At 37.2% G+C, this 23,578-nt stretch overlaps 1 protein-coding gene across 7 annotated transcripts in view; it reads right to left on the bottom strand.

Moving 5' to 3' along the window:
* Nucleotides 1–16,346: 16,346 nt before the first annotated feature.
* Nucleotides 16,347–23,578, bottom strand: part of LOC149244923 (sugar transporter ERD6-like 6) — a 166,655-nt gene continuing 159,423 nt past the window's right edge. For 6 of the 7 annotated variants that reach the window (XM_089457606.1, XM_089457608.1, XM_089457609.1 and 3 more), the window contains 3 exons: nt 17,055–17,114; nt 16,783–16,897; nt 16,347–16,648 (listed from right to left, as the gene is read on the bottom strand). In XM_089457606.1, coding sequence (XP_089313732.1) covers nt 16,536–16,648; nt 16,783–16,897; nt 17,055–17,114 — 288 coding nt within the window. In that variant the 3' untranslated portion in view covers nt 16,347–16,535. The remainder of the gene's footprint in view (nt 16,649–16,782; nt 16,898–17,054; nt 17,115–23,578) is intronic. The other variant, XM_089457605.1, reaches the window with a different exon arrangement.

The following is a 23,578-nucleotide window of genomic DNA, read 5'->3' as shown; positions in this document are numbered from 1 at the left end:
TGTACAGCTGTGGATGTGTTGTAGTCTTTGGGCCCAACCGCTTCATGAATTCTGCTGAGACGAGGTTCTTTTGGCTCTCGCTATCAACAATGAACTACAGCGGAGAACCCTTCACCCACATCTATGAGTGGAAGAGGCGTTACCCCTCCTCTAGATCTTCAGGCTAAATTTTATGGATCTTTGTGGTGGCCACTGTGGCACTGGGCTCCATATCAATGATCTGCTTCTCTTTGTCAATCCCCTTATCGGGTTCTGATTCAGAGTTAGACCTCGCGCCTGATTTGGAAGCCTTCAGCTTGACCACCAGTGGCTGCTTGGCCCGACACTCACTTGTATTGTGAGTGGAGCTCTTATGGAACTCACACCATTTTCCCATATCTTTCTTTGTCTCCATGGTGTTGTTCTTTACTTGCGGCTTCGGCAGGTTGTCTTGGGTAGCCCCGTCTTGGCTTGGTCCCTTGTTCTGTGGTTTGGGGGCGCATTTTCCTTTCTTTGGATTCACTAATCCAAAGTCTCACTTCTTCTATTTAAACTTCTGCTCAATATTTACAGTGTACCGATATGTCGTGTCGAGCAAGGAAATGTCTATGAACTCCATCTCATCTGTATGTACTTGTGTAGACAGTTGCGGTACTTGAGCACAAAATTCCGCTCAATATCCTTGATACCTAGCTTTGTGCGAAGGGTACGGAAAGTATTTGTGAACTTCGACACATCTTGGTCCCTTCCCTACCATAGTGTGGTCCACTTTATGTATTTATCCTCATAGCTCCCAACAAGGTAATATTGTTCCTTGATGGCATCTCGGAAAGAATTCCAAGTGGGTGCAGCTGAAAACAACGAGGTTTCACTCTCATCCTTTTGTTCACAGTAGGTTTCCCACCAGTCCTTGACATGTGGGGCAGCTGTAAGAAGTGAAAACGTAATATTTTCCTGATTGGAAAAGTCATGAACTGAAAAATATCCTTCCAATAGATTTAACTATTTATCTACAACATCTACAATTATGAGGCCTTCGAATATGGAAATATCAAAGTTAAATTATACCTTAAAAGGAATGGCAACTCTAGAGTGGTTGCTGGATGAAGATGCATTGCCTACAGGTAGCCATCGAAGGATCTGGGCGAAGTTATCCATCATCGTGTCCCTCTGTCGCTTGAGGGATTCTTCGAGAAACATTTTGAAAGGATATCCTACCCCCTCATCTTTCTTTTCTTCTGCCATGGGAGGTCAACGGGTTTTGTGAGGCTGATCCTACAATGGTTCAACCAGATCGAGAGCTAACTTCTTATATCCTGACCTTGTTGAGGACATGCAAAGAAAAACAATGAAAGAGCATACCGCTTTGATACCACTGATCCCAACTTAAATAGGAATGCAACAACTTACATATATACTCGTAAACAAAGATATGCAGCATAAAAACACTCCATTTCATTAATAGAAAAATATTGAACTATGCTTACAAATAGAATGGAAATAAGATAGCTCGGGCAATGGTAGCTTATCTTTGAGAAGAGATGTGGCGGCTACATGCCTCTAAATTGAGTTACAATGAGGCTCAAGGGCATTTATATTATTAAACAATAAGAGAGAACCCTAAACAACCAAAACCCTAACCCGAGGAGATTTAACACCAAGAGTTTATGGGCCCCGTTAGGGTTAGTTGGGCAAGCAACTTCCCAGGGTCATAACTAGGTCATATTTTCTCCATTTGACGTGTATGATACCTCGTTGGAAAGATCTCTTTGAGGACTACAACTACCGATGTGAATGCCGTTGCAATTATTGAAGGAATTTTTCCAAAAAATATCGTTTAAGGCCTCAAAACGGCTTCGGAAGTTAGGACCCGAAAAACTGCCAAAAATAGTAAATTGTGCTACAATTAAGGAAACTGAAAAGCTGAAAGACACAATGGTGAGGGTTCAAGTGGAATAGGCGGGTGGCCACCAATATCCACCTGGATCAGTCTTCCCCCTTAGGAAACAATGGTCCCCATTGCATTGAGTTCCTCCATGAGATGAGGAAACTTCTACTGAACTTGGTCCCTAGTCAACCATTTGCCTTGGTGAAGGAGTTAGCATGATTTGACAATACAATATAGTTGTATCCTCTATTGCCGAGTGTTCTTGATCTATGTGTCCATGATTTGATCAGTTGTGGCTGGTTCCATGCAGCACGGGTTGAGCTCTGTTGATGTGAGCTATTCTGTAATGTCAGATGTGTCCAACGATGGTGGAAAGTATGCCTGAAGGCAATCTACATTATACACTGGTTGCAAACCAAGGAACAATGAGATGCTGAGCTCGAAGGCATTGTCGTCGATGGCCTTGGTGATGGTGTATGGCCCATATTAGAGCAGGTGAAGCTTGCGGTGGGGTCCAGCAAGGCGCTCCTTTTGCAAATGTAGCCAAACATTGTCGCCCACCTGGAATTTGTGCGACAATCGATGTTGATCATGTGCTGCTTGTACTTAGCATTGGATTTATCTAATATATCATGGACCTGTTGGCAGATGGGTTGAATGCACTCAATGAAGTTGTTAGCCATTTCAACTTCGGACTGCATGTGAGCCGAATCTACTTGAGTGGCTGCAAATGGTATGGCCACATCAATGGGGCATAATGGCTGAAATCCTAGCCCTACCTAAAAGGGGTTGTGGCCTATTGAGATGTGGAGAGATCTGTTGTAATTGTGTTGGAAATAGGGGAGACTTTCATCCCATGTGCGTGGATGCTTCGATTTGTACATGTGCAGAATGTGTACGATCATCATGTTGACAACCTCTGTTTGGCCATCAGTTTGGGGATGGAAAGTCGTGGACTTAGTGAGTTTTGTATCCAGTATCGACCAGAGACTTGACCAAAATGCACTTAGGAATCTGCTGTCCCGATCTGAGATAATGGACTGTGGGATCCCAAAGTGTACCCACACTCGCTCAAAGAAGAGCTTAGTAGTGGCCTCTGTTGTGATACTCTTCTTGTAGGCCGCCATGATGACCATCTTAGAGAATCTGTCGATGACCACGAAAACACAATCGTTGTCATGCTTAGTAGAAGGAAGGCCCGACATATAATCCATGGAGACAGATTCCCAAGGCTGACTAGGAGTAGGTAGAGGAGTATATAGGCCTTGCTTCTTGATGGTTGGTTTGGCAATGGCGCAGGCAGTGCAGGATCTAATGTACTTCCCAACATCCTGATGAAGTTTCAGCCAATAAAAATACTTCTGCAATACCGCCACTGTTTTCTCTACTCTGAAATGTCCAGCGACCCGACTGTAGTGCGCCTCCCAAATCATCTTGGAACGCTCACTTGAAGGAACACATATGTGTCCCAAGTGGCATAACAGTGCATCCTGAAGGTGAAAATTTGGAACTTTCTTCCCTTCCAGGAGTGTCTCGTATATGCTGCCGAATTCTGGATCGCTCTTGTAAAGATGTGGCCACCCCGATGTCTCGTGCCCATAGGAGTCGAGCACAATGATTAGCGCCATGACCGGTGGTCGGCTGAGGCAATCAGCGACATTATTGGTGTTGCCCTTCTTATACTTAATGTTCAAATGGAACTATTGCAGATAGGTGGACCATTTCTGATGACGATCATTCTGCAACTTCCCTTGTGTCTGTATGAACTGTAGAGGCCAGTGGTCTATGTGGATGACCGTTTCCTTCCCCAGAATGTAATGCTTCCATTGATGGCAGGCCTACACAATGGAATGCATTTCTTTGTTGTAAGTGGGGTACTTTCAGACTGTGCCTGAAAGTGTCTCACTGTGTTGAGCCACTAGATGCCCATGTTGAGTAAGAACTACACCAATAATATAGTCAAAGGCATCTGTCTCAATCCCAAATGGTTGTTGCAGGTCTGGTAATGTGAGCACTGGTGCAGAATAGAGGCGATTCTTCAACTTGGAGAACACCTGCTGCTGGGTTTCTGACCAAAATATCTTGGCTTTCGCTCCACCCTTGGTGACTTGACTTAAGGCCAAGCAATATGAGAGAACCCCAACATGAACCTACAGTAGAAAATGGCAAGACCTAAAAATTTGCAGAGCTCTGTTAGAGTGGTTGGGGCTGGCCAATCTCGAATGCCTTGTATCTTGGATGGGTCCACATGTACACCTTGATCATCAATGATGTACCCCAGATATTGAACTCAAGTCAGGCTAAAGGTACATTTCTCGAAGTTAGCACACAACTTGTGTTGTCGAAGGGTTTGAAGGACCTGTCGAATATGGTGGAGGTGCTCTTCCCAACTCTGGCTGAAGATCAAGATGTCATCTAAATACACCACCATGGATGCATTGGTGAAGGGCTACAAGATGTCGTCCATCAGTTTCATGAAGGTTACAGTGGTGTTCGTCAATCTAAACGGCATGACCAACCATTCAAAAAGGCCCTCCTTGGATTTGAAGGAAGTCTTCCACACATCGGAGGGTTTGATATGCACCTGCTGATAACCTGTTTTCAAGTCAATATTGCTGAAATATTTGGACCCCTTGAGCTGGTCCACAAGGTCATCAATCTGCGAGATCGGGTACCTATTCTGAACAGTGATCTTGTTCAGCACCCCATAGTCAGTATAAAGCCTCCAGGTCCCATCCTTTTTCTGTACCAATACAATCGGGCTCCCACAGGATGATGAGCTTGGCCTAATGTGCCCTTTCTGCATTAGTTCCTGAATCTGCCTCTTGATCTCATCATTCTCCAGAACATAGTGTCAATAGAGCGATCCATTGGGCAGCAGTGCACCCAGGGTCAGACTGATGGAGTGCTTGACCTGACAGTGCAAAGGTACCCCTGTGGGTGAGGCGAAAATGTCCCTATACTCCTCCATGACTTTGTCCATCAGTTGTTGCTGTGCAGAGGAGCCCTGCCTAGAAGTCATGGCCACAACCTTCTTCTTGCCTTGGGGGCGAATCATAAGGAAAATGAATTTCCTGGTCTAGGAAATGATCTTACTGCATTGCTTTACAGTGATCAAAGAGATGGCGGTAGGCGGGGCTACCTCCGGTATCCTGTACAACTTATTAACCAAAGTATTAATCATAGAGCGAGGTCTAGACTCATATACAACATGGCACTTCCACAAGTATGGTTGTCCTAACAATACATCAGAAACTTCAAGAGGAAAAACGTCACACAGTACCTCTTCCGTGAAGGGCTTGATGGTATAGGGAAGGCGACACTACTGGGTGACGCGAAGATCTCGTCCTTGGTGAAGCCACTTGATGATGTACTGCTGTGGATGTGTTGTAGTCTTTAGGCCCAGCCGCTTCACGACTTCTACTGAGATGGGGTTATTTTGGCTCCCGCTGTTGACAATGGAATGCATCAGAGAACCCTTCACCCACATCTATGAGTGGAAGAGGTGTTCCCCCTCCTCTGGATCTTCAGGCTCAATTTTTTGGATCTTTGTGGTGGCCACGATGGCACTGGGCTCTGCATCAATGATCTGCTTCCCTTTGTCAGTCCCCTTATCGGGTACTGATTTAGAGTCAAAACCCATGTCCGATTCGTAAGCCTTCAGCTTGGCCACCAATGGTTGCTTGGCTCAACACTCACTTGTATTGTGAGTGGAGCTCTTATGGAACTCACACCATTTTCCCGTATCCTTCTTTGTCTTCGTGGTGTTGTTCTTTGCTTGTGGCTTTGGTGGGTTGTCCTGGGTAGCCCCGCCTTGGCTTGGTCCCTTGTTCTGTGGTTTGGGGGTGCCTTTTCCTTGCTTTGGATTCACAGATCCAAAGTCCCGCTTCTTCTGTTTAAACTTCTGCTCAATATTTACAACGTACCGATACACTGTGCCGAGCAAGGAAATGTTTAGGAACTCCATCTCGTCTTGGATGTACTTGTGTAGATAGCCACGGTACTTGAGCACCAAATGCTACTCAGTATCCTTGATACCCAGCTTCATGCGAAGGGTATGGAAAGTATTTGTGAACTCCGACACATCTTGGTCCCTTCCTTGCCGTAGCGTGGTCCACTTTATGTATTTATCTTCATAGCTCCCGACAGGGTAATATTGTTCCTTGATGGAATCTCGGAAAGAATTCCAAGTGGGTGCAGCTGAAAATAACGAGGGTTCACTCTCATCCTTTTGTTCACAGTAGGTTTCCCACTAGTCCTTGACGTGTGGGGCGGCTTTGAGAAGTGCAAATGTAATCTTTTCCCAATTAGAAAAGTCATGAATTGAAAAATATCCTTCCAATAGATTTAACCATTTATCTACGACATCTGCATCTATGAGGCCTTCGAATATGGGAATATCGAAGTTAACTTGTACCTTAAAAGGAGTAGTTCCTCTAGAGTGGATGATGGATGAAGATGCATCGCCTGCGTGTAGCCATCGAAGGATCTAAGCAAAGTTATCCATCATCGTGTCCCTCTGTCGCTCGAGGGCTTCTTCGAGCAACATTGTGAAAGGATCTCCTACCCCCTCATCTTTCTTTTCTTCTGCCATGGGAGGTCGTCGGGTTTTGCGAGGCTGATCTCGCAATGGTTCAACCAAATCGAGCCCTAACTCCTTACACCCTGACCTCGTTGGGGACATGCAAATAAAAACAAAGAAAGAGCAGACCACTTTGATACCACTAATCCGAACTTAAACATGAATGCAACAACTTACAAATATACTCATAAAGATAGAGATGCAGCAGAAAAACACTTCATTTCATTAATAGAAAAATATTGAGCTATGCACAAACATAATGGAAATAAGATAGCTCGGGCGATGGTAGCTTATCTTTGAGAAGAGATGTGGGGGCTACATGCCTCTAAACTAATTTACAATGAGGATCAAGGGCCTTTTTATTATTGAACAATAAGAGAAACCCTAAACAACCAAAACTCTAACCCGAGGAGATGTAACACCAAGAGTTTATGGGCCCCGTTGGGGTTAATTGTGTAACCAACTTCCCGGGGTTGTAACTTGGTCATCGTATCTCCTTTTGATGCGTATGATACCTCGTTGGAAATATCTCCCTGAGGACTACAACTGGCGATGTGATTACCAACAAAATTAATGGAGGAATGTTTCCAAAAAAATGTCGTTTAGGGCCTCAAAATGGCTCCAGAAGTTTAAGACCCGAAAAACTGCCAAAAATAGTAAACGATGCTACAATTAAGGAAACTAAAAGAAACAATTGTGAGGGTCCAAGTGGAATAGGCGGGTGGCCACCAATATCCATCTGGATCATCACTCCTTCCCAACCTCTTTAGAGGACCGATGATCCATCTCAATACCACACCTAAATGAATATAATGCCTTAGAGAGGTGAAGATATTCTTTTGGATTTGAGTAGTTGGCGTTCATAGGATTTAGGTTTATTCTAGGGTTTTATTCAAAGAGTGGCATTTCTAAATAAATCCTAGTAGTCAAAGTTGGATTCAAGAGCATTTCAATATTTGGCACATTTTTACCTTAAGATGAGGCTTCATGCCTATTTTTGTTAAGGTTGATTTATGGATTCTTGCCACTAGCAGTTGAGCTCCTTACATTGTTGTTCCTTGTGTATTTGGGTGAGTTCTAGTAAGGTGTTTACGTAATGATTAGCCCTTATTCTTGTCCCTAGTTCTTATAGGTTAATATCTGTTGGAGAATTGGGAAAACTATCTTGTTACTTATTGGTCAAATATACCTAATTGCTTGCTTATTATAATAGTAGGGGTGTTGTACACATAGGTGGGAGAGAGACTCGAGACATATATAATAATGGATAACCCATTAATATATGGATTAGTCAACGAGCATAGTATTTCCAACAATTAACCATTATTAGACTTTAATATATATGGGATAAAATTTATAAATAATGATTATTTGAATATTCTAATTAAAAATAAAGTTTTTAAACCATTAACATGTTAAAAATAAAATTTATAACCCAATTAATAATTAATTACGTAGTAAGGCATTTCCCTCTGAGACCAATTCCCTCAAGTTTCATCATGTCCGGTTGTGGGCCGTCACTCTTTGTGTTAGACAATTAAAAAACTTTATGTCGTTGGATCATCACAAGCCATGGAAACTCCGGCAAGAATCAGGCACTAACCACCTCTAATGATTACACTACGGTTTGGAACTATTATACCTGTCCCTTTACAAACGTACCATCTTCCCCTTACTGCCATTTAAATATGGCTATAAGCCTGGTTCATTCATTATGTTTTCTAGTTTTGGCTAAGTCGAGGCAGTTACAACAATTAGTTACAACAATTCGAGGTGCTGGATTAACAGATATGCCACCATCTAATATTGATAAAGATCGAGATGAAGCAGAATAATTAATCATTTTCAGACTACTATATATTTTATATTTGTATGTTATTTCTTTGCTTGGTAGGGTGTCGTTTTGACCTTTGTATTATTTGTGAATGCAAATACAGGTTGAATAGCTTCAGCAGAGAGTAGTTCTTGATGGACTGCTTGAAAATAACAAGCCATTAGCATACCGTCAGTTAGCATACCATCTTATTGTCAATTCCAGTGTTGATGTTAATACAACATATGAGCAGGCAAAGGCCAATTGTTGGAAAAGCCTACTTAAGGCTCAGGGCATCCAATCGAGCTGAGTCTTTATTCAAGCAGAGCCAAGACCAGGGAAAACACTTTCCGTCAATGTCTACAAATATTTCTTTTAGGTGGTTTCTCCTTTTCTATTTTATCCTTGAAGATATCATAACTGCATGTCTCGTCATCAGTCATTATTTCCCACACAAACGTCTATCTTCCTCTTTCATTTGTACTAAATCCCATTATTGTTACTTATTAAATCAGGTACCCGATTTATTTGGTAACAGGATATAGGTGGAACTTTTTGAAACATATATTTGCTTTAACAAGTATCTAGAAGAGAAAATGTCTTGCACAGTTAGATTCTCCTATGACCATATAGAAAAAGAATATGGGTATGGACATAGACATTGAAAAGGGACATGAAATATATATTGGCATGACTAATTGCTTATTCACTAATGGTCCAACTCGATTCCCAGTTCAGAAAGATTTTACCGACACCCTCTACTACAGAAAAACTTAGAGACCACTCCTATACATGAAGCTTGAAACGTTGACACCATACATAAAATTTTAAGTGTTTACACCATAGATGCCAATCAAAGAACTATACATGAAGCTTTAAATGTATGTTTACAGTGTACACCATAAAACGATTCAACAAAAAAAATGTCATACATATAAAGGAATTAAACAAAGTATATTAGTTTTCACAGACTCTATAAGTGATATCATGTAGACTTTGTTGTTCTTGACGGATGAAGCAACTTTTCAAATTGTTACCTGCTTGTTTTTGTTATGAGGCGATGAAAAATTTCCAAAATATTGTTGGTTTCTGTAATGTCAAAGAAATAGACAATCCGAAAGTAATGCAGGAATATGGAAATGATTTAATTAGTGTCAGTATATTGTTGAAACTTCCTAATTTGAAACTTTGCAAGGTTTATTCACTAGACTTACTATACAACTGCCCTAGTTTAACCTTCTCCCACTACTACTTGGGTTGTCTATTGGTCTAGTTTAACCTATGCAAAATGTCATCTCATAGGTTGTTTCATCTCCCATTCCTTCCGAATTTAAATGAAAATACCTTTAAATGGGATGGTTGTCTTCCTTTTTTTATTTTCTATTGAAGCGTTTAAGTCAAGAACTCATTCTTTTTAAGTCTCCTAGCAGTGGGTCTCTCTAACCCCAACCTTTTTCATGGAATATTTCACACTAATCTAAAACTAAAAATCATAGAATATTTCACACTAATCTAAAACTAAAAATTTTATTGGTATTGTTGTTATAAGTTTTTCGAAACAAGTGTCTCCACTATTCCTGTTATAAGTTTTTCGAAGCACGTCTCCTCACACCTAATAACATGATTGGTATTGAATATAAATCTATTTGAATTGATGATAAATAATCCACGAGGTGCTCAATAAAGTAGAAACATATTCATTCTCGTAAATTCAATAATTATATACAAACATAGTATTGTACCCAGTTAGTTTATAGGTTTTTAATAGCACCACTCATAATGAAGTTAGTTTTATTCCACTACACTAATGAAATAGAAACTTGGTTGTAATGTATGTGATGGACACATAAATGAATTAAAAAAAAAAAAATGTATTAGTGGAGAAATGTCTTAAATAACCTACCTTATTTGAGACTTTATTTCTATATATTATTAGAGAACTTTTTAGGTTCTTCACTAAGAGGATGAAAGATCGAATATATTTTTACTTTATTAGCCTCTGCTGTGTAGTGGTTGATTTTTCATTGAAAAATTCAGATGTCTTTAATAACCTACCTTATTTGAGACTTTATTTCTATATATTATTAGAGAAATTTTTAGATTCTTCACTAAGAGGATGAAAGATCGAATATATTTTTACTTTATTAGCAACCTCTGCTCTCTACTGTGTAGTGGTTGATAGTTCATTGAAAAATTCAATGTCTTAAATAACCTACCTTATTTGAGACTTTATTTCTATATATTATTAGAAAACTTTTTAAGTTCTTCACTAAGAGGATGAAATATCGAATATATTTTACTTTATCAGTAGCCTCTGTTGTGTGGTGTTGATTTTTCATGGAAAAATTCAAACAAGTTTATAAGTAAAGTAATCATGCTATTATGGACAACAATATTTGCTTTGAATAAAATGTAAATGTATAATATAAAATATAATGCAAAATGTATATTTAAATCTATATAAATTAAAATATTGATTTTGTAACTATATTTAAATTTAATTAATAAGCATGTAAAAACTTAATACATACAATAAACTTGTGAATACCATGCATATTCACCCCACTTTACCATGGATATTATTAATTTGTGAATTACAATACCATTGGACAATAATTGGACAATACCATGGCTTATCAATACCATATGCCCAAAAGCTATATTTAAATTTAACTAATAAGCACATAAAAGCTTAATACTTACAATAAACTTACAATATAACAAGACTTTTAACCATGGATATTCACCCCCACTTTACCATGCATATCATTAACTTGTAAATAAGCTTTGTTATATTACTATGGGCCACTTCTATAGCTTATCAATACCAAATGCCCAAAAACTATAAGTCATTTCGCAATCAAAATAATTTCATTTTGTAACATTTTTTTAATTAAATATAAAAGGAAAAAATATTATAATTACTTTTGAGACATATTTAAACCCTCTTTCCCCATCACTATTAAAAATATTTTGTAGGTATTCTAGAGAAAGAGGAGATAGAGAGGAAGGGACGAACATAGACATAGAGATAGACGTGGAGAGAGAGGGAGTGACAAGGGAGAAATGGAGAGAGAGTGAGGAAGAGAGGAGAGGACAAGGAAGAGATAGAGAGGGAATTTAATTTTAGATGTCAAACATGGACATATCCTAATGTTCACATACATGTACAGGGGAAATTAGTTTTCTGATACTAGGTAATCATGTGACTAGGTTACAATAGTGTGCATGATGAATGTGCGCACACTCTTTCTTACATTTGGGTTTATAAGTGGAGAAATGGAAATTTGGCAATAAAAGAGGTGAACAACCCATCAAAGATGTGAACAACTGAACGAATACTCTTTGGGTTACGAATACTCTTTGGGTTTATAAGTGGAGAAATGGAAATTTGGTTTTGAGTATATAAATGGAAATAAAAATGATTTGGAAATATACCTTTTATGTTTTAAAATTGTTTTAGGTATTAATAGGTGGCAACTCTAAAAATAAATAAATAAATTTTGTAAATGTTACTAAGTAGAAATAAAAATGGTTTTAGATAATTTTTTCTACTTTAATTGTTATATTTGTTTAAATAACTACATTATATTCAATAAAAGTGAAGTTACTTGCTGAAGAGAATGAGTGTTAGTTAAAGGAAAATTATTTGCATTTAAGCTGAGAAAGGTTAAAATTGTGAGTGGAAATATAATAATCCTAATTAAATATTTTAATAATTTTTTTTAATTATATTTTTAAGTAAATATTTGTAATATTTAACATAATATTAGATTTTTTTTGGGCAAATAATGACTTGTTATTTATTATATTTTTAAAATTGTTTGTCTTTTTTTAATAGTGTTTAGGAGATAAAAGTGATGGTTGGTATGTGCATGGAATTACAAAATTGAAAATTAAATTTTGTTTTAAAAATAGTTATTTTCATTTAAAAATAGTTATTTTCATTATATATTTTCTTTTAAAAGACTTGTATTATAAAAATAAGATTGAATTTATAATAATCCACCATCACCAATGCGTCGTCTCCCATCACCTCCCATCACCAACGCAAGACCATCACCAATGCAAGAAGCAACACAGGGCATCCTCCTTTGTTTAGAAATTGGATCGCATCCATTCCCAAATGCAAGACCATCACCAATGCAAGATGCAACATAGCGCATCCTCCTTTGTTTAGAAATTGGATCGCGTCCATTCCCAAGTATCTGATGCTCTTCACATTCCCTCTCCATAGACATCAACTAATGCTCTTCACATTCCCTCGCCATAGACATCAATTGTCTGTACAATTTTACATAGGTGACTGAGCCTAATTTATCTAGATAAATTGTGTTTTAAGAAGAAGTGGCATCATAAAATCAAGCCCATCTACTATAGTCCATGTACTATTCTGAAGCAGGTTGGTGTGAATGCATGTCATTTAGATTTTCCTTGCCAACTTTACCTCCACAATGTGGTTAATGTTAATCATCTAAAGCCTTATGAACCTCCTATTCTGGAAGAGGAAGTTCAAGTAACATCATAAACTCAAGCCCATCTACTATAGTCCATGTACTATTAAGCAGGTTGGTGTGAATGCATGTAATTTAGATTTTCCTTGTCAGCTTTGCCTCCACAATGTGGTTAATGTTAATCATATCAAGCCTTATGAACCTCCTATTCTAGAAGAGGAAGTTCACATTTTCCACTTCTATATTTTTAGCAGTTGTTGGAGGAAGACACACTGCTAGACCTGTAGCAGCAGTTATGACGTATCTTGATGGGCACCAAAGCTAGCTTCCTTCTTAGGACAAATGGTTGTCCCAGGTTTCTTTTGAACATAGCTTCTCACCCATTGTTGAGAAGGTGGGTCATTTTTGCTAAAAAAGTGAAGAACTAATGTGCCACATATTGAAATCATTTATAGCTAGTCTTAATAGCTAGTTGTAGGATAATGAAGGCATGGTTAATCTTGAGCACTATGCATGAAGAACTAATGTGCCACATCTCAAAATCATTTATAGTTAGTCTTAATAGTTAGTTGTAGGATAATGAAGGCATGGTTATTCTTCAGCACTATGCATTTTCGATTTATATTATTTCTTAGTTAGTGTTGAGTTTGCCAAAACAATTAATCAACTAATCAGATCTCATCTTAAGTAAAATCTTATAAAAGGAATTTTCTTAGAAACGTAAGAATGTTTTGGGAATCAATATTCTTGTACTCATGCTTTCAAGTTTTCGTCTTCAACATTTGAATGTTATGGTTTATCAATTAGCCAACCACTAATGTAGGGAGGCATGTCCAGTGTTGTAGTAGTTTGCAAATGGGAAAGAGGTTGATATCACCTCCAGAGCTCCCAAAATATGCAGTGATATGGGTCGTTAGATCCAAGAGGATGAATTAATGACAAAGTATGCACCTGCATAATGGATTTTTATATGTCATGATTCTTCTCCAATTTATGCCTTACGACGTTTCCTTTGCAACATCTGGTGCAATTGCTGGTAATTAATAATTAACTTATATAAAATCATTAATGTTCAATATTTATAAAACCCAATTACTAATTAGTAAGTAATTAATATTTAACTTTGTATAAAATAATTAATATAAAATATTTATAAATGATATATTGATTATAGGATGATTAATCCAATAATTATTTAATGTAAATATGATATATATAATATACATTTAAATTATTATATATATATTTTTATTATGTAAATAGCTTTTAAAAATTATAAAACTATATCTATATTATTTATACCTTTTGTTTCTCTACCATATCCGGATAGATGGGCACCCAACTCCTAGGGGTAACTTCAGATTATTGTGACGTGATTTTCAAAATATTAAAGAACTTAGTTTATCATAAAGTCATAACGGGCCATATTCACTTTAACCATTGAAATTGGTGAATACTTCCTTTTATTCATTTAAATAGAAATGCAACTGCAAAGAAGTTATTTATTATAAATCTTGGCTGGGGCTATAAAAGTCTCTGCTTCATATCACCAAGTTTACTCAAACCAGCTAGGGAGGAATTCTCGAGATCCTGTCCATGTCCATGTAAAACACCTGGCCAATTAGGATACATGATCACTTCCTTTATCAAGAGCACATCTCCAGATTTTGTCCATACCCAAGTCAATGATTCAATCATTTATCAAGAGCACATCTCCAGATTTTGTCCATACCCAAGTCAATGATTCAATCATATAAATAGTGTATGAAGGATCTCAATAATTAAAATTCATAACCTTTCCATATAGTTATTATGTCTAAATTGTATAACTAATGGATGAAGGATCTCAATAATTAAAAGTCATAACCCTTCCATATGGCCTAAAATGACAATTTAGATAATTTAGGAACAGTTATATTCCTTTCTTATTTTCTGTCATTTTTAAAATATTAATACATAACACAGGGAAAATGGAAACACCACACCTTTGAATTTGAAAGAAAGTTCTAAATATTTTCATGAGTTGTTTTACTGTTGCCTAAATTTTTGACAAGTGTGATTTCCAAAACTGGAACTGTTTCGCCATTTTCGTTGACTTGACTCAGCAGCATTAAACAATCATGAATCAAGTAGAATTAATTGGACTGAAATTTGTGTTGTTACAAGTTTTCAATCTTTTATAGATAGAATTGAACCAGTAATATACCCAAATGTCTAATTAAATGCTTTTCAACATTATGATACAGAAATTGTAGGCAATTATCATATAGCAGCAGAAATAACAATGCCCACAGTAAATTATTCAATAGCCATGAGCATGATCAGCCATATCAATACATAAAATATACTTTCTGCTAATACATTGAATAGTAACAATAGATACATGGAAATTATAACAGTATACATAACCAGCACTTTCCCATAAAAGGTAATTACATATCATTTATGATTTTCTGTAATACCAACAAAGCCCATTATATGATTATACCCATTGTACCTAGTTGAAGGTTAATTTAGAAAACACAGGCATAATTATGCCCTCTCCATTACAATATTGCTATAATAGATTTTGCAATTATTTTTGTGAAGTGTGGTTTCCAAAACTGAAACTGTTTCCCCGTAGCTGAAGATTAATTTACAAAAACAGAGCCATAATTATGCCCTCTCCATTACAATATCACTGTAACAGATTTTGCAATTATTTTTGAGAAGTGTGGTTTCCAAAACTGAAACTGTTTCCCCATTTTAGGTGTCTTGACCCGGCAGCATCAAACAATCATGAATCATTTAGAATTAATTGGACTGAAATTCAAATTGTCACAAGTTTTTAATCTTTTATATAAGGAGTTGAACCAGGAGTATGGGTAGAAAGACATAACTATTGCAAAAAACATCAGTTCTCCAAGGCACATTCAGTTATCCCATGTCAAAAGCAGCATTTGATATTCATATTGGCCATTCCCGATGTTGTGAGACCTGTTCTAGATGGTAATTTTCTACTCAACAAGAGGGGTTCTTGGTCTGCTCTGAAATTTTGGACCAATCATTTTGACTTACGAAAATCCTACAGAGGAATATGTTTTTGAACTATCAATAGCTATGAGTAGAATCATTATGGATTGAAATATGCATATAAAACTCTACTACAACTATGTTAGTCAGGTTGAAATGCACGATGTGAGTGCCGAGTAGTAAGAAAAATAAAGAGGATGTTTTAATTCTAAAGGAGAAGATAGCATACTGTTGTGATAAGTTGAGATCATATTCACGGTTTCTATAAAATAATTATTTCTAAATGGGAAACCAAAAGATCAGACTATATAGTGAGTAATATGATATTACTCTTACATGCAAAGAATAGGCAAGTCAAGATTGATTAATAATAAAATGCATTGAAATGGAAGCTTTAATTTCTCCATTTTATTGTTTTGCATCTTTAACAATACTAAAAATGAACTTTCTTGAAATGGAACTGAATGCCTAACCTCTAATGTTTACATGACATGAAATGATATGTACAGGAGGAGCTGAATAAAAATAAGATCTCCCACCACGAGGTTTTGGGATAGGAATATTTTGACAAATCTCCGCGGTGTAAAGAAGTGCATACAATGTACATAATAAAACCCCTACTCGGTCCATGGCTATATTTGTTAGGCAGATGTCACATATGGTTTGAACTGAAGAACCCTATATGTTATAGGAAGCATGACTATTTCATATGTACTGACAGCCACTGCAAACTACATAAATGTCCTTGTTACTTATAGAAATGAACATTGCTCTCAAAGAAATTGAAGACACTTAATCATGTGAACTTCATCTGAATGATTTCTCAATTTCTTCTAGAGTCCGTCCCTTAGTTTCAGGTAAATACAGTGCCACAAAGATCAAGGTAACAACACATACCAATGAATAAAGCAGAAAAGTTCCTGCACTCAGGTATACAATTCTTTTAGAACAAAATCCAGCCCCACACAATAGAAGGTAAGAAAGAATAAAGTCACAGTAGATCGTGAAATTACAAGTTAATGATAAAACCAGTCTTTCAAATTTAAGACTGTACCTGTAGAACTCCACTGCAGCAGACTATTGATAGTCAGTGTCACTACCCAAGATGCTGACCAAACTCCTAAAGCTGCCATGCTACCAGCAAAGCCTTTTATGTTGGTTGGAAGGATCTGCAGTTAAATAAGACAAAAAGCATAGAATAACTGCACATTTAGACTGCTTAGATTTATAGTATAAAGAAAAACTAAAGTAGAGGACAGTTGATCGTCATTAATCAGTTTACAAAAATAAACATTTCCAGTTATCTATATAGGTAAGGCAGAATACCTCAGACATAATAATGAAGGGGATAGGCCCTACACCGAGAGAGAATGCGATGATGTAAAGCTATTGACACAAACAATCAACCAATGCAATAAAATCATTGTTAAAGTTAAAACATGAACCTGATATGATCTACATAGATTAGATCATTTTGAAATTATTCAATTGCAGTCCATTTTTTATCATATTAGTGACTGTACAGAAGTATTAACCCCAGCAACATATTAAAGAAGAATCTACTGTACAGATTATCATAGTTATTTTTAATTGTGATAGATTTCAGGATATGAATTATGTGAATCACGTAGGAGTTTAGAAAAGTTTGGAATTTTTAGTGAACATTCCACCTATTATTGGAAAATTCAAAAGAAACTTATGACAAATAAAAAGTAGTATTCTTATGTAGTGAATAAATAGAAATGAAAAGGAATTAGCCATTAATATAAATAACATAGATAATGCAAAGGTAAAGAAATCTAGTCAACAAAATCAACGGATAAGGACAAGATATAGTTGAAAAGAGAGTTATAAAACTGAGTAATTAATTAATTAGTAAACTAAATAAAGGTCATTTTTTTAATTATAAATTTAATGAGAAGTTTATTTTAGATACATAAAAAGAAAACAAAAATTAACAGCAAATCCATAATGGAGGAATCTTATGAAATTTAATAAAAAATAAAGGTTGTTGTAAAGAAAGAGGTACAAAATACATAAAAGATAAGGAGAAAATATATACATATAATTAATATTAAATTAAATAAATAAAGTAAAAGTAAGGAGCAAAACCATTGAAAATTAGGGTTATTATAAGGAAAGAAATGAGGTCAAATTTATAAATCAAATTATAGAAATTAAAATATAAGGAATGAAAATGGGTTTGATTTAGAAAGGAAAAAATAAAATATAAAAATTGAAAAGGGGATTTGATTTAAAAAGGTGACAAGGTAGTTCTAGCTAGATTAAAATAGAATGTTTAAGAAGAACTTTAGCTATGAAATAACATGACTAGGACTTAAGTTGTTAATGATTAGGAGAAGAAATATAAAGAGAATAAGGGATGACTGGTGAAGATGATGAATGATGTGTCCCCATGAATGGTTGAGCTTGTAGTCATCTTCCCTATTGAATTTGTTAGGATGTTGCAAGAGGTATAGTGAGGTGTAGGTGCAAAGATTTTGGTATGACTAAATCAAATCAGGTGTTTTTTTATGGGAATATATGGTAATAGAAAATTTAGTATATGATTATGATGAGTATTAGCCATATGTTCTTTGAGGTGAGCTTGAATAGATTTTCCTATTTGGCCTATTACCCATTGGCATGTGGGTAACCCCCAAGAGATCATTTTTCTTCTTTGATCCAACTAGCCAACTAGCAACCCCACCATGATCCACAGATAGCTAGCCTTAGATGACTTTTGGCCACTCTCTAGTTAGTAATGTATTACATCTAACTTGTTCATCCCATGACTGTACACCTGTTCCCTTTCTTCACCTTGGTGCTTATCATTTTCCCTAGGTCCAGTGTGACCCTCTTTCAGGGATCATTTTTCTTATTTGATCCAACTAGCAACCCCACCATGATCCACAGATAGCTAGCCTTAGATGATTTTCGGCCACTCTCTAGTCAGTAATGTATTACATCTAACCTGTTCATCTCATGACTGTACACTTTTTCCCTTTCTTCACCATGGTGTTTATCATTTTCCCCTTGTCCAGTGTGTAGATTTTCTTGTAGATTCACAACTTATGTAATGTACTAAAACAAAAGACAAGAATCTACTTTACTTTCAACCAGTGGAAGCCAATAGATCGATGAAAACAATATGAACAAGAGGAAGACAATCAATCGCACATAACACAATAAGTTTTTATGGGGAAAGCCACTGCTCAAAACCCCACCTATTTGTGTTGCATTAATCGGAAATCTAAGTGAAAATAAAAAGCTTGTTCTCACTAGAACAATTCCACACAAGTATGATCAACTCTCTGCCTCACAAGCCCACTCTTAGCCAACAGTTAGCCAATTTATGCTGCCTGCCAAGCCCATATTTCCTTGCGCAATTCCTAGGATGAATAGCCCATATTTAATTGGGAATTCATGCTTCCATAACTGCACAATCCAAAACTAGGTCCTCAACTGATTGCATGCATGATCTGTACAACTCGGTAAATCATACAACTAATAGTACACTGTCCCTGCACTCTAGTCTCAACTGGGTCTTTCTCATAACTGACATGCACGAGTTTCCAATGAGTGAATCTTCAGTTAGCTGGAGTAGCACCTATGGATGCACCAATGCACCAACTGACTACTAATCCTCTACTAGTTCAACAAACAGTTAGAACTAGTTTAATTGTTTATAACTCAATAAACTAAGTTGTCTAATTACAACTCAACTAAACTCATCATGGACCCCTAAAATTTAGGGAGAACAATACATGACTCCAAAAAGACTTCCAACTCGAATTTCCTAAGCTAATTAAGTTTTTCCTAAGCTAATTAAGTCAATTAAACTTAATTAACTATTTACAAGTTTCTATTAGAATATAATTCTATTTTAATTCTTAGTTTAAATTCAAGGACAAATTTCACTGAAATTTCTTGTTGCCATTTCTCAACACAGTGTGGCCCTCTTTTGTTAATTTTGGGTAGCGTTGGATGTGCTCTAGCCTTGAAAATTGGTGGAGACACTAAGGCACATGAGATCTCCAAGACCCCGAAATCGTTTGGAGAAATTCCACCTAGATGAGGAGTTATTAAAATAATTAATATTTTTAATGGGTTCCTAAGTCTAAACTTAGGAAAATAAAAATATTAATGGGTATTAATAAAGATAAGGGTGAGAACCTTCTAAGATATGAGGATCAAGTCTGTTTTAATCTTAGTCGTTGATTAGAGACTTAATCTCAGTCATTGATTCATCAACAAGAAAAGTATAAGAGAATACTTGAGGATCAATTGGAGACACACCAAAGGATACTCAGTATCCCAAGGAAAATCGATTCTCAAAGAGAATGAGATCGATTTCAGAGGGGGAGTTGCAGGGTGGAGGAAGAGGAGGGCATCCACAGCAGTTAGTGATTGAGGAGGGGGTGACACAGGGGTATTGAGATACAGCGCAAAGGGAAGACACAATCCAGGAGACGCAGACTGACGCAGAGGGATGCAGAACCATGTAGAGTAATGCAAAAGTGACGCAGAAGTGGGAGAAGGGTCTCCAGGGTGTCAGAAAGTTTCCAGGAAAGGGATGAACCTTGTCTCAGGTGTTTTCTCTTAGTAGTGTCTCAGTTTCTCTGTAAAATCATTCCTTGTAAAGCGATTGTTGCTGAAGATTAATAAAACCCTCATCTGTTGCACCGGTTTTCCCACATTGGGTTTTTCCGGGGACAATTGTCCAAAAACAACTATGTTGATGTGATTGGTTCTTGTGCTTGTTATTTTCTCTATGTAATTATGTGATAACTGCAGTAGAATTTATTTTAATGTTTGCTGAAGAGATTTCGTAAATAACTTATTGTGAGAAATAAGTAGGTGAAATAAATCAGTTACTACAGTAGAATTGCAGGTTAGAAATTCTCACATGGTATCGGAGCAGAGATCCGACAACAAGAGAGAAGAATCGACTATGGGTTAGGAGCATGATGCAGAAGCATCAACTCAGAGGGACTCATGCAGATTTTCAGAAAAAGAAGAAAGCATGAGGAACATGGATCACGATTATTCTATGTTCACTTCGCTTGTCTAGCAAGTTCTACCTCCTCTAATGTTTGGTATATAGATAGTATAGCTTCCTGGCATATGACAGGAATTCAAGAATGTTTTTCAAATTATTAAGAAGAAAGGATGAATTTTCAGATCACCATGGGAAATAAGGCAAAGTGTACCCCTGCAGGAAGAGGTACTGTAGTCTTTCAAACCGAAGCAAGAGAACGGCTTCGAGCAACCAATGTGTTGCATGTCCTAGGATTGGGGATGAGCTTACTCTCTGTAACTCAACTTCAAAACAAGGTCTATGACGTTTTCTTCATTAAGGAGAAAGTATATGTCAAACACCTGAGTTGGAAAAGGAAGGCCCAGATTGGAATCAGAAGTAATAGGCTGTATAGATTACAGCTAGAATCTCCAATGGCACTGATAGGAAGCAATGAAGATAAAGATTTGAATGAGCTATGGCACAGGAGGATGGGACACTTACACCATGGGGCTCTAAGAATTCTCAGGAAAACGATATCAGGAGTTCCAAAATTAAGTACCGAATGGGATGATGTATGCAGAGGGTGCGCTCTAGGCAAGTATGCCAAAGAAGCATTTTCCGAAAGTAACAACAGGGCTCAGAGTGTTCTAGGATTGATACACTCAAACATCTGTAGACCTATGTCCACAAAAGCTCTTAGTGGTGCCGAAGACTTTGTCACCTTCATTGATGACCATTCTAGGAAGACTTGGATCTACTTTCTGAAAACCAAGGATGAGGTTTCTGGTCAATTCAAAGAGTTCAAGGCTCTAGTAGAGAATCTGACAAGAAAGAAGATAAAAGTGTTGCACTTAGACAATGGTGGAGAGTACGTTGACAAGGACTTCATCGATTTTTTCACTAGGGAAGGCATCATGAGAGAATGGACAACTCCCTACAATCCGGAGTAGAATGGAGTAGCAGAAAGGAAAAGCAGGACTATTGTGGAAGCAGCTAGGGCGATGTTGTATGATCAGGATATGCCCAAATTCCTGTGGGCAGAAGCATGCAACACAACAGTTTATGTCCAGAACAGGACTCATTAGGCAAAATTGCTCCGAAAAGTGTCTTCACCGGGAAGACACCTGAAGTCAGTGATTTCAAGATATTTGGGAGTTTGGCGTATTGCCGTATACCCAAGAAAAAAGAAAGAAATTAGATCAAACTACTCAAAAAGGATACCTTGTGGGATATAGCAAGAATGCTAAGGAATATAGAGTCTATCTTCCAGGGAGCAGGAAGGTAGTAGTTCGGAGGGATGTAAAGTTCATGGAGGACAGAGCTTTCAGGAAATCTCGAGAAATGCCTTTCAAGGAGGAGTCAAAAGATGATCTGTTGGTCCAACCACTTCGACCAGGAGAAACTAGCACCAGTAGTTCTCCTAAAGGCAAATCTTCAAAACAGGAGGAATCTCAGGAAGAGGAAGAGCTAATAGATGTACCCACTACCAGTGGACAAACGAGTTGGGAACTCTGACAGATTATTTGGGATGTAGAGGACTTCATTGATGCACCTAGGAATGATAAAAGGGAGTGAAGACAGCGAAACAGATACCAGGCCTTAGTAGCTCAGGTTGGGGAACCCTCTAGTTTTCAGGAGGTCTTTCAACATCAAGTATGGGTAGATGCTATGGTGGAGGAACACAGTTCTATAATGGTCAATGATGTCTGGGAAGTGATACCTAGGCCTCAGGATAGGTCAGTTGTAGGTTCGAGATGGATCTACAAAGTCAAATATGTTGCAGACGGTAGTGTGCAGAAATACAAAGCCAGGTTTGTGGCTAAGGGGTATGCTCAGAAGGAAGGGATAGAATATAAAGAAACCTTCACCCCAGTAGCCAGGTATACTTCTATTAGAGTCGTGATATCCCTCGTAGCACAGATGGGCTGGGAGATTCACCAGATGGATGTCAAGGCGACCTTTCTTGAATGGGGTGATAGAAGAAGAAGTATACATTGAATAGCTAGAGGGTTTTGAGACACATGAGAAGAAATCTCATGTATGAAAGTTGAAGAAAGCCTTGTATGGACTTAAACAAGAACCTAGAGCATGGTACGATCAAATTGATGGCTTACTTGCAAAAGATCGGATTCGTCAAGAGTGACACAGATCCTAATCTTTGCTATCTTGTCGTAGAGAATGAGCCTCTAATCCTGGTATTATATGTGGATGATCTTTTCGTAACAGGATCATCCAGGCTCATCAATGACTGCAAGAAGAATCTAGCCACAGAATTCGACATGAAGGATTTGGGACAGAGGCATTATTTCCTAGGGTTGGAAGTTTCACAATAGAAGGGTGTGTTAATCTAGGTTGTCATTGATGTCAATAGTTGATCATCAATATGGCAATGACCGGGATGGCAAATATTCTTGAAGATACTAGAGGATGACTATAGCTCTTGTTAAGATATCAAGACAAATGAAGTAACAATCTTGTACCTTGATGATCATAATGAAGGATTACCATATCACTGCACTTGATGAAGGTCTACAAAATATACATGATGATGACACCACATGATGACATGTTCTACCTCTAATATGGACCATGATGATGACTAATAATTGGAAGACTACCCTCTATGTCTGGACTATGCTGACTTGTCTTACCTATGATGACTTATCTTACATTGAAAGACTAGACTATGATGATGACCCTATGTTGAAGAAGTTAAGTAACAAGGCAATCAAGAACATGTAGAGGGAAAAGACATAATGACATGAAGACAAGGACATGATCAAGGGCACAATGATGGTGGCCCTATATTGAAGAAGACAAGGAAATG

Source organism: Pinus tabuliformis, chromosome 7 (genome assembly GCF_031772625.1).
Source record: "Pinus tabuliformis cultivar Carrire ecotype Pingquan chromosome 7, CPIR1, whole genome shotgun sequence".
In the NCBI taxonomy this organism is placed as follows: Eukaryota; Viridiplantae; Streptophyta; class Pinopsida; order Pinales; family Pinaceae; genus Pinus; species Pinus tabuliformis.
This window is presented reverse-complemented; position numbering and strand designations above follow the sequence as displayed.